This window comes from Electrophorus electricus, chromosome 24, assembly GCF_013358815.1.
Source record: "Electrophorus electricus isolate fEleEle1 chromosome 24, fEleEle1.pri, whole genome shotgun sequence".
In the NCBI taxonomy this organism is placed as follows: Eukaryota; Metazoa; Chordata; class Actinopteri; order Gymnotiformes; family Gymnotidae; genus Electrophorus; species Electrophorus electricus.
In genome coordinates, this window is record NC_049558.1 from 3,758,693 (window position 1) to 3,774,657 (window position 15,965).

General features: G+C 44.8%; 1 protein-coding gene across 1 annotated transcript; it reads left to right on the forward strand.

Moving 5' to 3' along the window:
• The first annotated feature begins 2,585 nt into the window (after positions 1 to 2,585).
• Positions 2,586 to 15,740, forward strand: perm1 (PPARGC1 and ESRR induced regulator, muscle 1). Its single transcript, XM_027014529.2, has 4 exons — positions 2,586 to 2,680; positions 3,668 to 7,576; positions 12,597 to 12,713; positions 12,978 to 15,740. The coding sequence occupies exons 2-4, from the start codon at positions 3,694 to 3,696 to the stop codon at positions 13,082 to 13,084; spliced, it is 4,107 nt and encodes a 1,368-aa protein (XP_026870330.2). The 5' UTR covers positions 2,586 to 2,680; positions 3,668 to 3,693; the 3' UTR covers positions 13,085 to 15,740.
• Positions 15,741 to 15,965: the final 225 nt, after the last annotated feature.

The following is a 15,965-nucleotide window of genomic DNA, read 5'->3' on the forward strand; positions in this document are numbered from 1 at the left end:
AGTCTGTCATTAAAATGATCACTGTTGTCGTCGTCATCGCTGTCATCAGCTTTTCTCCTTTCATAAATTTTAAATTTTAAAATAAATTCTATATGGTTTAGTAGAGCGGTGAATTAAGATGCTCTGCATTAAGATATGCCATCATTCCCGACAAACGTGACCGACACCACGTCCTTGCAAACGCTATGAAACCTCGATGTGACATTACGCCCGAGAAACGTGATTGACTCAACGGGAAATACGAGCATAAAAAAGCATCTTTGGCTTGGGTAAGATAACTAACAAACTAGAGCACACACACACAGCACAGGACCCGTGACAGTTGCCCACTGAACAACTATCTTGCTATTCAGGGGCTCTTCTGTGAGATCCAGTTTGCCTATTAAAAGTGTGGGCCAAGCACGTCAAGGATCACTGCGTCTGGTGACTGTATATGACCTGGCCCACATAATTCTTGTTTACAACGATTTGATGAGTCAGCACTGGCTTGACAGAGCTCATTTTGAGGCAATTAGAGAAAAACACTGTAATATCATCCATTATTACCACTCTCAAGTAGTCTAAACAGATCTTAATCCTAGAAGTGTACTTACTGACTTTAATCCTGTTGATGTAAACAGAATCCCACCCACAATCGGGCAGACCACTGCCCCAGGTGCAAACATGAGCTACACAACTCTCTCTCTCTCTCTCTCTCTCTCTCTCTCTCTCTCTCTCTCTCTCTCTCTCTCTCTCTCTCTCTCTCTCACAGATCTAACTGCACAAGCTCAGCTGGGCACCCTGCCCAGTTCGTGGTTAGATAATTAGGTTGACTGTTTTGCCACAGCTCCACCAAGCAGAATCAGGCCTTTAACAGACTTGAATAATTAAATGAGAAAATGCAAAGCCTTTGGGGTGGACTAGACATTCTCGCCTCAGAAAGTGGAATTGTCTCTGCCACTGAGATGGGTAACAGAATCCTGCTTGTTCTCTTTATTCATCTTGTGAACCTTGCTTAGATCAAATCAAGTGTTCTATCTTGGTTTTTGTGAGTGTGTGGTGGTGCTGATTAGCCAATCAGTGTGGGACAGGTTGAGTTTAAGGAGATAACAGTCTAATGAGCTTTATCTCAATGTCATAATGACTAACGCTTTGTCTGACAGGCTAATTCATTAATCCCTTTGTATTCATTAATAATCTTGATGTCTGTAAACATGGCACTCTGCCTATTACCTGCTCAACGAGGGGCTGAACTGGAGCCGGAAACTATTTTAAGTATTTGACCAAAGTAACTAAATATTTTTACCCTTCATTAAACACTTATTAGCTTTTTTGACATTTAATTTTGACACACCAAAAGACAAACAAACAAAAACCTTGAGGTAAAAAAAAAACCAACTGAATAATGAATCATTTTAAAAACAATTTGCAGGCATCTAAAGCAAAATAGCTCTGGTGTCAAGTGAACATGATGCAGTTCATCTTTGAACTCTGAACTTCTAAAATTACTCAGGTAAATATAGAGGCACATGACATACTTCTGTGACATAAATCACCTGATTGGCTTACTGATATTTCCTTTGATTCACAGGTCAGTATAACATGTAAGTTAAATATCAACCAGTACTGAATTTTGCTCCAGCAGAAGTGCGTGATAGCAAATAAAGAACTTCCAGTGCACGTTTAGAACATGTTTAACACTAAAAATTGACATTTACAAGGCTGCATGTTCCGTTTCCAAGACTGTAAAAGCAATTGAGCATTCCTGGGGCCTCTGTTCCTCATGTAATTCAAGTCTGATCCTTTAAAACCTTTAGAAAATGATACATCTTCCGGTGGTTCTGTCTCACTGAAAATAGATAAGCAAATTGAAGTTGACCTTCAGAATTCAATAATATGAAATATACATGAATAAATCTCAAGAAACAATTCAGTGCTGATACATTTGGCAATAGGTATACCATACATTTCAATAATATGTTATACTGTCAAAATAATGTGAATTTATATGCACTTTAGGGTTAGAATTGATGGAAGTGCTTACTGTAGTGTGTCTTAATGGGCTCTGTCAGGAGACTGTCACATGAATGGACTCTGTGGTCATTCCTGGTCAGCTGCAGACATGAACACCTCCTGTGCTCTTCTCCATGACAAGCTCACGAGCCAGAGGGGATAGAAAGAGCAGAATCTCTCCATTCCTCCGTGACATCACACCATCAGCTGACCCTGGTCCCGGCCGGGCCCCCAGCCTGGTTCTCCTACTGTTCTTTCCAGCTACTGGAATCTTTATGACCTCCACAGAACGTAATACAACACCTCAGTTTCGTTATTTCCTCCGTGCTAAAAGCGGAGCTTTCAAAAAACATGCAGCATTTAGGCAAAAAACCATTAACACTGAAGTGTTGAGTCATTTCATATCAGTACCATATGACACTGCTTTTACCCTATAGCCTCTGTCACCTTGTCTGTCAAGGGTCTCATTGAAATGGCATCCCTCTTTTTGGGAGGTGGGGGGGGGTGGAAAGAGGTGGGAGGGAGAGTTTGGCGTGTATTACGTGAACAGAAAAACTGCTCTATTTATAACCAGTCACGGGGCCGTAGTGGTGCACAGCTCTACCACATGAGGACTTTCAAAGGGCACTCCCTAACCCCTCAGACCACAGAGGGCCTGCACACACACGCGCAGCACACCACCGAACAGGTAGGTGCACACACACCTGCGTGACTACAGATGCACTTCAGGAGTTGACGCTTTAGATGAGAAGGTTTGGGAGAAAGTTCTACTTAGGAATGAGAATGCAGGAATGAGGAGCCCACGGAAGCATGCGAATTTACCAGGCCATGTACTGGTCAGTGGATATACCATGCCTGATAACAACAAGGACTTATTAAATACATTATGGTCTTTAAAATAGTTTAGACATTATTTTTACCATTTTACTAATTCAATTTGATAGCATCTATAGATCACAGTCTGTGTTTACTATAAAGCCCCATATTTATGTTCATTGCCTCATTACTAGTCCATTTAAATTGTCTTTTTGCCGATTTTTAGACAGATACATAAACAGAAAATGTTGAAACAATAAAATTTTTCTTTATTTGATTCATAATGTGCAGTATTACATATTGCAGTACAGTGGGAATATAAGTACTAATCAATCGTGAATTCACATATAATTGTGTTATGTTTTTATGTTTTTTTACTCTTAGTCAGTGTTCTGGATTCTGTGTATCAGATGTCTTTAATCATTAAAAACTCCACAGTGTGCTGTGAATAATCTCATGTCGTTTGTGTTCATTTTCTATCAAATAAACTGATTTTGATTGTGACGTTTTGTGTAACTGTAGCAGTGAGAGAGTCAGTCGCGCATCCCGATTTTCTTGTAGGCAGAATGTCAGTCAGCTGAGTGTGCTGGTCACATGACTGCTGAATATATACACTTGGTAGGTCCTGATGGAGACTGTGTTTATTTTAGGCTTGGAACATTCACTTTTCCTGTATCTGTAACCCTGAATACAAGCCACATCAGCTACTGTCCAGCTGCTGATGTGGTTTAATAGAGTATTTTACTTGAACTCATTATATGCACTTCTTGGGCCATCTGGGATGCATTATACATTCCCATATACTGAGATCCATATATCTGATCCTTGTTTTTGAAGTTTTCCACTATTCTTGTTGCAGTTGGTTGCTATCACTGTAGCCTCACAATGGATGAATTTGACTACAGTGTGCACATCTCGGAGCAAGACTGGCAATGCTTCTTTCAGGAATGTGAGGAGTGTGACCTGCTGCCTCCAAGTCTAGCGGGTCTAGAGGACTCGGGAATGAGTGACATGGACGAAGTCGGGTCCCAGAGGGCCTGGCCGGACGCTAAGAGCCGAGCTTCGGATGCGGAGCTCCAGATCGATGGCCCTCCCGACTGTGAAGGGCCCCCGGTGGAACTTTACCTCAGCAGGTATGGTCTGACAGGTCCAAAGCATGTTCTTTCTGGCAGTGAGGAAGACCTACACTCTGAGACTATCAACGTGTTCTTTGAAAGACTAAAAGGCTTCTCACATTGCGAAGACTGTATGGTGCAAAAGCATCAGTGGAACGTGGGCGGTGGGACGGCCGGGCATTTAAAGGAAGCCACCGAAAAGTCTGATATTACAGCGGCACCTGGGAACCAGCCGGAGCCGACTCTGTCCAGCAGCAGCCAGGTAGGGTGGAGGAAGGAAACCGCTGCACGCGACACCTGCTGTAGCTGCAGACACAACGAGCCTGCAGCTATTGAAGTTGACACATGGACCTGTCCTGACCCACGGCTCCTTACCAACGAAGAGGACCGCTTACAGGAGACAGCGAAAGAAGGGAGGAAGTTGAGGGCAGTATGGAAATGTGGTGATCGAAACCAGGCCATCTGCCTAAAACCTGATATTGAAAAGACGCCAAGCTGCGCTCTGGTCAGCGGCTCCACAGATCTGGTGAACACATATATGCAGAAGGGAGCAGATTCTCAGCTAGTGGGAAACTGCAGTTCTGAGTGTAAAGAACCGGGGGCCGGTCAAGGCCAAGGTTCCCCTGTCACCCCTAGAAGAAAGAGAAAGAGGAAAAAGAGAGTGAGCAGTGAACCCACGCAGCCAGACCGCGGACAGGAGACCCCCTTCCGAATCAGACGAGGTGAGTCTGAGGACAACTCGTGTGTGCGAAGATGTGATGTGGTCAGAGAGTGGCGTACATCGGGAGACTACAGCTCAGGCCCGGTCTCTGAGGCAGTTCACACTTTATCACCACCAACAGATAGTGTTTCCTGTTTCCTAGCGGAAGCACGTTTACTCTCAGGGGATGCAGATAGCTCCAAGTCTGCCGCAGTATACCCGAACTCACCGAAAGCGGATCGAAAGAATCTCAAGTTTCCAGGCATAGCAAATGTCGTGATGTGTGAAAACGGGGCTCTGACTAAGGAAGCAGCGCCAGCCGGGGAATCTGCCGTAAGAGCAGTATCCTCGTCTCCAGAGTGCGGTGTGTGTAATAAAGAACCAGCGCATATGACGCTTCAGAGCGCTGACAGCTCATCAGCTCCCTCTAGTGGAGATAATGGGGGAACTCACTTACAGCTAAACAGCCACACGCCCTCAAGAGAGGAGGCTGCGCCAAAGGCTTCTGAAATCTTACCAGTATTTGTTACAATCTGTGACACGGAGAGGGCGGCATCAAAGACTTGCGCTAAGAAACCTGCGATCTCGGAAAATCTGCCACTGCACAGTGAAGAGTGGACAGAGGATAAATGGTCAGTTTTGAATCACACAGCTTCGAGTTCATATGCGAATGCAACAGCATTGCAACAGACAGCAATTCTACCATCGGGTCACGCGGCCTGTGCACGTGACAGTCCTCGCAGTCAAGCTGGAGAGAGACTGACATCAGACTCCCGAGATAATACAGCAGATCAGAGGAAATCTGTAGCTATCACTTCCTGTATAACATTTCCTGAGCTGACAGAGCAAAGTGCTCGCTCAACATGTTACAACAATGCTGAAAAGGAAGAGGGTTTAACTCATATGAGTCATGACAGAGTCACCCCAAAACACAGAAATGGTCATGACTCACTGAGCAAGGACAGCCTCTCCAGGATGTGTGACTGTGAATTAGAGCCACAGTCCGATTCTCAAAATATGGTAAAAGTGCAAATTAGCCCTCAGAGTTCTGAGATGAATGCTTTTGATGATCTAATGAAATCAGCCCAGAGTTCGTTAAACCTTCCTAGCGATGATACAATCAAGAATGCTTATTCATCTGAATCAAAAACACAAATGAAGCAGCTGGAGTCAGAAATGTCTGCTATCTCAAATGAGTCTGTGAATGATAGACTTCCCTTGAATTTCCAAAATGAAGATTGGACAGAAGAGGTGTGCCAGTTCTTAAGGACAAAGGACAAAGCAGATCTACATGCAAGTCAGGAAGCCCAAAATATGAAAGAAGCAGAAAGCTTTTCCCCAAGATCCAGAAATGATGGGCTGTTTACTGAAGAGAAAACCAGGGAATGCCAGTCCTCTGTAGGGGACTACAAATTAGAGACCAATCCATCTATTATTATTACAGCGAGTGAGGAAGAGAAAGATCAAATGCAATATGTACACATGCCACCTCATTTTCCATCAAAAGAAAATGAGTCAACACAAGAATCAGCAGCTCCTACTCCAGAGTCAATGCATGGAGTCATAGATCCAGAACCTGTATGTCCGGCCGCCACAAATCAGCCCACACCTCCTCTATATGCCATGTCCTCCTTTTGGAACGAAATGGAGAAACTAACCATTAATGACATTTTGCGCCTTCGCATGGTTGGCCAAGCTCATCCTGGCATCCTGCTTCAGCCCGAGGACAGCAGCACAGCCGACACCTCAGACACGGCAGACTCGGGATATTTCACGCACTCGGACGACTCAAAGCCCGACCGCTCTAGTGGGGACATGGCGCTTATGTCTGACTTCGACGAAGAGTTTGCACAGCTCCAAGCACAAGATTCAGCTACACTTGGTGAGGGGTCGAGACAGTCTCCCAAACCGAGGGCCGTTATGGGGGACAGGCAGCAGGGTGCGGCCGGAACGGAAGACGTGTTCATGGGAAGCTTTGAAACAGCCCTTCCTCCACCTCCCTACGGGGATTCGGCTCAGCAGTGCCTCAGGAAGATGTGCAAGAACGTCAGTGTTCAGAACCTGCAAACGTACGAAGCTCAGCCCTGCGGAAAAATCCCGAGTAATGCCTCCCTGCATTCCCTCCACTCCGTTTACTCGGCACACACCATGGAATCAGAAAACCAGCATGACTACGAGGATCCATTCGATCGTGTGGACACCTCTTCCCCGATTTTTCTCTCCGATGAGGAAGAGGACCTGGGAAGCCCTGGCATCACGTTCTCTGAGATCATCCAGTATCTGTTTGGTGCAGATGAACCTGAACGCTGCACCCCCGTAGCAGACAACATAGCTCCTTCTTACCTGGAGGGAAGCGGCACCTCTGTCGCTGAGACGTACGACCAGTTCTTCTCGGAGTTCGAGGCTGAGAGTTTCTTCTACCCACTCGCCTGCAGTGGACACGATGAACTGGTTCCTATTTTCTCCTCCTCGCGCTCGGCTACCAGGACCCACCACTTCCCCGAGGTGTATGATTATTTTTTCCCAGATGATTCCCCAGTGCACTCGGATGAGGACGAGGGGCAAGAGCAAACATCCACGTGGGCGGTGACGCGGTGTGACCACACGGCGACCCAGAGCCACGACGCAACTGCAGCATCAAGGTCGTACAAGGACTTCTTTCCTGAGAGCAGTTACAGCTGGAGCTTCTTATGGAAGAACCCCCTCTCGCTCAGGAAAGCTCGTCATGCAAGCTACGCGGAGCCGCCCGAAGGGTCCAGCTCCTGGGATCTGACCCCAGTGAGGAAGAGCGGCAGGGCGTCCGGTGGAGGAATCCAGGCCGTACCCACTGTGGGTCTCGGTGATGGGCCGTTCCAGGATCCGCTGCTCCTTGGCCTGGAGAACAGCATCTTCAGACAACTGGCACAACAGCAGAAGATCTGCAGTGAGATGCAGATAACTGTTGCTGATCCAAGTAAGCCTACAGCTATTTTTATAATCCATCCATCCATCCATCGCTCTCACACATGCACATGCACGCGCATGCACACACACACACACACACACACACACACACACACACACACACACAGATACCTTCCAGTTCACATGACACAGTAAGAGCATAGTGTTCCTAGATGGTTTCATTGTTACTATGACTACTAAATGTGTGTGCTGGAAGGGACCTTTGGCAGAACTGCATACATTTCTTTAATGAACCTTTTTTTTGAGTAGTAATCTTTATTTTTATGGGTTGCTGCTATGTATTGTATTGATGTGTCTAAAATGACACCTTATTTTAAAACTTTTGTCTTTTGCACCAAGACATCACAAAGCTTTAGCAAAAACAGTTTTTAAATAAATACAGGCATTAGTAGATTATTTATTAAAAGCTTATGGTAGATCTTGTTCTTATGGTAGGCATTATTTTTAAAGTTCTTCAAGTTTTTTTTGTTAGTTTTTGTTTTGTGTGGGTTTTTTGTGATCTTAGCTGTTTCCTGCTCCTGCAGCTGTCAGTGGGTACTGACTCTGAGCACGTAGCAACAGTCAGATTTGTGCTCATGCCAGCGGTAGGACGTGAGCGCGCGGTCTCACTGAGGCTGGCCGGCTGCTCGGAACTGCCATGTGCCAGGAAGTATTTGCATATTTCACTCTGAACTACGTGTAAAAATAGACGCGCTTCAGTTTTCAGCAAGCACAAACTCAGACTCCAGTCCACTGGACCAGTGGTGATGGTGACATTTTGCGTGGCCAGTAGTGACAGTGACACACACAGTGTGTGTGTGTGTGTGTGTCTGTCTGTCTGTCTGTCTGTCTGTGCACTTTAGCAGTCTTACTATTCTATTATTTTACTATCCTATTTTTTTCACTCTTGATAAAAGCATCTGGTGCATTGCTGGGGCTGTTAGGACTGTGTTAGGGCTGAGTTAGGGTTACATTAGGACTGTGTTAGGGCTGAGTTAGGGTTACATTAGGACTGTGTTAGGACTGTGTTAGGGTTACATTAGGACTGTGTTAGGGTTACATTAGGACTGTGTTAGGGCTGAGTTAGGGTTACATTAGGGCTGTGTTAGGGCTGTGTTAGGGTTACATTAGGGCTGTGTTAGGACTGTGTTAGGGTTACATTAGGGCTGTGTTAGGGCTGAGTTAGGGTTACATTAGGGCTGAGTTAGGACTGAGTTAGGGTTACATTAGGGCTGTGTTAGGACTGTGGTAGGGTTACATTAGGACTGTGTTAGGGCTGAGTTAGGGTTACATTAGGGCTGTGTTAGGGCTGAGTTAGGGTTACATTAGGGCTGTGTTAGGGCTGAGTTAGGGTTACATTAGGGCTGAGTTAGGACTGAGTTAGGGTTACATTAGGGCTGTGTTAGGACTGTGTTAGGGTTACATTAGGGCTGTGTTAGGGCTGAGTTAGGGTTACATTAGGGCTGTGTTAGGGCTGAGTTAGGGTTACATTAGGGCTGTGTTAGGGCTGAGTTAGGGTTACATTAGGGCTGTGTTAGGGCTGAGTTAGGGTTACATTAGGGCTGTGTTAGGGCTGAGTTAGGGTTACATTAGGGCTGTGTTAGGGCTGAGTTAGGGTTACATTAGGGCTGTGTTAGGGCTGAGTTAGGGTTACATTAGGGCTGTGTTAGGGCTGAGTTAGGGTTACATTAGGGCTGTGTTAGGGCTGAGTTAGGGTTACATTAGGGCTGTGTTAGGGCTGAGTTAGGGTTACATTAGGGCTGTGTTAGGACTGTGTTAGGGTTACATTAGGGCTGTGTTAGGACTGTGTTAGGGTTACATTAGGGCTGTGTTAGGGCTGAGTTAGGGTTACATTAGGACTGTGTTAGGGCTGAGTTAGGGTTACATTAGGGCTGTGTTAGGGCTGAGTTAGGGTTACATTAGGACTGTGTTAGGGCTGAGTTAGGGTTACATTAGGGCTGTGTTAGGGCTGAGTTAGGGTTACATTAGGGCTGTGTTAGGACTGAGTTAGGGTTACATTAGGGCTGAGTTAGGGCTGAGTTAGGGTTACATTAGGGCTGTGTTAGGGCTGAGTTAGGGTTACATTAGGGCTGAGTTAGGGCTGAGTTAGGGTTACATTAGGGCTGTGTTAGGGCTGAGTTAGGGTTACATTAGGGCTGTGTTAGGGCTGAGTTAGGGTTACATTAGGGCTGTGTTAGGACTGTGTTAGGGTTACATTAGGGCTGTGTTAGGGCTGAGTTAGGGTTACATTAGGACTGTGTTTGGGCTGAGTTAGGGTTACATTAGGGCTGTGTTAGGGCTGAGTTAGGGTTACATTAGGACTGTGTTAGGACTGTGTTAGGGTTACATTAGGGCTGTGTTAGGACTGTGTTAGGGTTACATTAGGACTGTGTTAGGGCTGAGTTAGGGTTACATTAGGGCTGTGTTAGGGCTGAGTTAGGGTTACATTAGGGCTGTGTTAGGGCTGAGTTAGGGTTACATTAGGGCTGTGTTAGGACTGTGTTAGGGTTACATTAGGACTGTGTTAGGGCTGAGTTAGGGTTACATTAGGGCTGTGTTAGGGCTGAGTTAGGGTTACATTAGGGCTGCGTTAGGGCTGAGTTAGGGTTACATTAGGACTGCGTTAGGGCTGAGTTAGGGTTACATTAGGACTGCGTTAGGGCTGAGTTAGGGTTACATTAGGGCTGTGTTAGGGCTGAGTTAGGGTTACATTAGGACTGTGTTAGGGCTGAGTTAGGGTTACATTAGGGCTGTGTTAGGACTGTGTTAGGGTTACATTAGGACTGTGTTAGGGCTGAGTTAGGGTTACATTAGGGCTGTGTTAGGGCTGAGTTAGGGTTACATTAGGACTGTGTTAGGGCTGAGTTAGGGTTACATTAGGGCTGTGTTAGGGCTGTGTTAGGGTTACATTAGGGCTGTGTTAGGGCTGAGTTAGGGTTACATTAGGGCTGTGTTAGGGCTGAGTTAGGGTTACATTAGGGCTGTGTTAGGGCTGTGTTAGGGTTACATTAGGGCTGTGTTAGGACTGTGTTAGGGTTACATTAGGACTGTGTTAGGGCTGAGTTAGGGTTACATTAGGGCTGTGTTAGGGCTGAGTTAGGGTTACATTAGGGCTGTGTTAGGGCTGAGTTAGGGTTACATTAGGGCTGTGTTAGGACTGTGTTAGGGTTACATTAGGACTGTGTTAGGGCTGAGTTAGGGTTACATTAGGGCTGTGTTAGGGCTGAGTTAGGGTTACATTAGGGCTGCGTTAGGGCTGAGTTAGGGTTACATTAGGACTGCGTTAGGGCTGAGTTAGGGTTACATTAGGACTGCGTTAGGGCTGAGTTAGGGTTACATTAGGGCTGTGTTAGGGCTGAGTTAGGGTTACATTAGGACTGTGTTAGGGCTGAGTTAGGGTTACATTAGGGCTGTGTTAGGACTGTGTTAGGGTTACATTAGGACTGTGTTAGGGCTGAGTTAGGGTTACATTAGGGCTGTGTTAGGGCTGAGTTAGGGTTACATTAGGACTGTGTTAGGGCTGAGTTAGGGTTACATTAGGGCTGTGTTAGGGCTGTGTTAGGGTTACATTAGGGCTGTGTTAGGGCTGAGTTAGGGTTACATTAGGGCTGTGTTAGGGCTGAGTTAGGGTTACATTAGGGCTGTGTTAGGGCTGTGTTAGGGTTACATTAGGACTGTGTTAGGGCTGAGTTAGGGTTACATTAGGGCTGTGTTAGGACTGTGTTAGGGTTACATTAGGGCTGTGTTAGGACTGTGTTAGGGTTACATTAGGACTGTGTTAGGGCTGAGTTAGGGTTACATTAGGGCTGTGTTAGGACTGTGTTAGGGTTACATTAGGACTGTGTTAGGACTGTGTTAGGGTTACATTAGGGCTGTGTTAGGGCTGTGTTAGGGCTGTGTTAGGACTGCTAGGGCTGTGTTAGGGTTGCGTTAGAGCTGTGTTAGGGTTGCGTTATGGCTCTGTTAGGGCTGCAATAGAGCTGTTAGGGCTCAGTTAGGGCTGTGTTATGGCTGTGTTAGGGGTGTGTTTAGGGCTGCTTTCTGGTATGGTAAGCAATATCATAAGGCTTACATGAACATGGGGGACAACTCTCCAGCTTTGCCACGGATCTCTGAGCTGCGTTCACACTACTATAGTCTCTGTTAGTATGTTGTTTTTACTATCTGATCCCTTTATAGCGCATGGCACTTTAAACTACTGACCTCTTCAGTATAGCCAGTTTTGAGGGAGCCACAGTAAGGTAGTACTAATCTATAACTACTTTTACTTTTAATCTACTACTTCTTTATTTACTACTTTTGCTTGGTTATTATCTTAGTTATGAGAGCCAGTCCTGATCTCCCTGAGTCTCTAAGACAAATTCTGACCCATGAGTACTGTAAACCATTTGCCACAGCCACGAAGTCACACCTGACACCCCAGTACTCCCACTAAAATCCTCTCTTCTTTAAAACGGTTTGTTCCATCTGTCAGTCTTAGAAAAGGCAGACCTGTACAGAACAGAATTTGACATAAGCAATATCACATATCAGTGCATTTTCGCACATGATGCGGTTATCTTTTCCACACTGCAGTTAATAAATATCACTGCCCGTGGGAGTTTATCAAACATAATAAATAGTTACTTTTCATTCTCACTTTTGTCAGTACTAGAAAAGGCTGGCAAGCGAGCGAGACTTAGACAGACCAGGAGATGCACCAGCACTGTTAGTCATAGGAACATTGTACCTATGAACAGGGGGAGAGGAGTTGTTTCTGAATCAAATAAATCAGTTCAGCTGTAAGTGGAGTCGTCCCCACTTTCCACTCCAGTACACGGTGCGGCAGTTTATGAGCAGATTTGTGCTCATAACCTGCTTGTCACATATTCCTTTATTTCATTACACTGAGACTGCAGCATTTCCCTTGTTTAAATCTGTGCTATTTCGCTGTTTCATTCTTTGAAGTCATAAAGTAATTCGTAGTGAGAAATCTAGCTCTTAAATGTGTTCATTTGTCCTGAGCAAGCCCTCCCTGTGGCTCTTTGCAGGGGTGAACGCATCACTGATGCCTCTTAAGCAGGCTGACATGTGCTTGGTTTGCATTGCCTTTGCCTCATGGGTCCTGAAGTCTGTCAACCCTCAAGGAGCAGACACCTGGAAAGCTGGTAATTTTCCACACGAGTCCTCTGTCCACGCGGGGATCCAATCATGAGCATCATATTTCCATTAGCTTTTCTGTTGTGTTACATGCCAGCGGTAATGTGGCCTTGGCTGAACGTTAGTGCATCTATCCACTTTGTTACAGATGACACGATCAAAGTAATGTTATGACAGCTAGGCTTTGTTTTCCATTGAATGAGTAGTGAATGTTTTCTGTGAAGTGAATGATATCTGTACCACTGAGAGCCATCCGCTGCCTTATTGTCCAGCTCTGTTGGCAAACGTGAGCGCCCTGTCAGCCATCCGATACCTGCGGAAGTACACGAGGGAAGAGGCGACTAAGAAACCGCCGCTGCGGCAGATCGAGCCGGCGTAAAAACCCCCAGAAGCCTCTGGACGCGGCCGCGTGGCCTTTCATCCATCCACACGTCTTGCTTCCCATGTAGCCTATCAAGAGGACGAGCATGAGCTCCAGTACGGTACGCGTGCAGGAAACACATGACGCCAGTGTTGTTACTGGTACAGTGATGGTCGTTAATGTCATTCATTGTTGAACTGTCAGTTTGTTCACTGCTCATTTGTGGGTGTACGGTGGATTCAGAAAGTATTCAGACCCTTTGTTGCACGCTTCATTGTGTGGATTTGATTTTGAATGGATATAAATACCATTTTTACCCATCAGTCTACACATAACCCATAATGGCAAAGAGAAAACATGTTTTAGAGAGTTTCAATAATTCATTAAAATCTAACTAAAATCTTTCATTCACAAAAGTATTCAGACCATAATTTCAGTACTTTGTAAAATCCTCTATGGTAGCAATTACAGTTGCACGTCTCCTAGGATACGTCACTACAAGCTTTGCACACCTGTATTTAGGTTGTTTATCCCATTTATCTTCATGGCAGGTCCTGTCAAGCTCCGTCAGAGCGGTTGGTGTGCATCTGTCTCTCCACAGATGCTCTGGGATATAAGTCTGGGCTCCGGCTGGACCGCTTGAGAACATTCAGAGAGTTGCTTTGTTTGTAGACTTCAGGTCATGGTCATGTTGAAAGGTGAAGTGTCACCCCAATCCCCGTTGGCTTGAACTATGGAACATCTTTCTTTAAGGTTATTTTCCTATATTTGGCTGCATTCCTTTATTTCTCCATTGTTACCAGTCTCCCTGTCCTTGCCGCTCAGACTTAGCCGTTGTTTCAGTGTAGGGACGGCATTAGCCGATGAGCAGAGCCTGATTTCCTCCGGACACAGTGCTTGCTCTTCTGCCCAGGGAATTCTGTTTTCATCTCACTGGACCAGAGAATCTTTTTCAGGCACTTCCAGAGTACTTTACATGGCCTCTAGCAAATTCCAAGCAGACTGTCTTAGGCTTTTTACAGCAGTGATGTCCGTCTTGCCATTCAGTCATAAAGACCTGGTTTACGGAGTTGTGCAAAGTATGTAAGTAAGTAAGAAAGGTTTTATTTGCATAACACTTTTAATAGAGGTGTACAATACACTCTACAGAAAATAGGTGAAATATAACAGTTTACAGGAACTGAAACAGGAGAAAGATTTCCAACATGTCAGATGTCAGTGCATTTTCCACTGGCCCTGAGTGTGGAAGAGAAGTGGAGGACCGTGTGCAGAAATGTAGCAGAATCTCATTCATCTCCTCAGTTCTAGTCCTCATAAAATTAACCATTTCTTTGAGGATTGTGGCCTCATGTGTCTCTCATGTGTCTCTCATGTGCCTCTCATGTCTCTCGTGTGTCTCTCATGTTCACTGAGGGTTTGGGTGCTCTGACCTTCTGCAGGGTGTGTGCTGGAGATTATCAGCAAGCATTCAGGGCTTTTGGAGCTCCTATACAGGGACGCTGGGTTGTTTTTTGTCTCCCTGACCAAAGCCCTTTGCTGCCCAGATGACCAGTTTAGCCAGGCAGCCAAATGTCATGCCAAGCTTCTTCCTTTTAAAAATTATTATTAATTATTATACTGGGAACATTCAGAGCCATAGGTACTGCTATATATTCTTGCCCTGATCTATGTCTTACCATGATCTGATCGCAGAGATCCACAGATGGTTCCTTGGATTTTGTGGTTTGGACACAGGTGTGCAGCTTTACAGACTTTGTACAGTCAGTTATATTTGCAACATATGAACTCCATGGGTGAGCACTACACACATCCAAAGGATAATTACAACAAACAGGATGCACGTGACCTCAGTCTGGAATGCTACAGAAAATGGTCTGAATACTTTTGTGATTTCGGACTCGCAATAAACGATTTCCGTTTTTGATTTTTTATCAATTTTTAAAGCTCTCTAAAAACATATTTTTCTCATCATTATGTGTGATTAAGTATAAATTGATTTGGTAAAAAGTGCAATTATATCCATTCAAAATCAAATCCACAGCACAATAAACTGTGCAAGTAAAGCAGTCTGAACACTTTCTGAAGACTTTTCTGAATCTTCAAGTAAAATGTCATAACCATGCAAGGTAACAGTTAGATGACCAAAGCCCTTCCTGTTTATGAAACTTGTACTAGATTTTACTGTGTCAAATCACGCTGAGTTTTTCTAAATATAGAGAATATAGTGGCATATGGCAAAGACGTTTTATGAGGAGGTGCTGAGTGAGACAAAAAGGTCATGTCTGAAAGAGAACACTACTGAACGCTGGCAACCAAAGTGGAAGTGAGATGTGTGTGAAATCAAAGGGAAAATGAGACTGTGGTGAGTAGGTTAATGAAATTAAAGGAATTTGGGTCCGAGGTTAAAAAATATTGCTTTTAGTTGTGGGAAAATAGCATGCCACAAAAGTTAAATGTGCATTTCAGCCCCGTATTTGACACAAATGTAAAAATCTAAAATTTTGGTTAATGAACAGCTGTTCTACTAGCTTTAACATCACTAGCACTATAAAGTGTCATTACTGGTATCCTCTCTCTGTTTCTCTCTCTCTCTCTCTTCCTCTCTCTCACTCTTGCTTATTTGTGGGAGAGAATCTTATTTCAGTGAAATAAAGAAATATTTTTGATTAATTTACCTGTGATAGTTCATGCGTTTTCCTTTTTAACGTATTATTTCATTATGACCACAAGAGGGAGCAAGAGCACTAAACTCTGGGCACCAAACAACGGCAAGTATGGTTTGTCGTTAACTGAGTTGATAAGTAACAGCAAAAAGTAGGTTATACACATCTATAAAATCCAGTTGTTTGAGGCCTAACAAACTTTAAACTGCTAGATGTTCTTTCTGTGGGCCATTTTG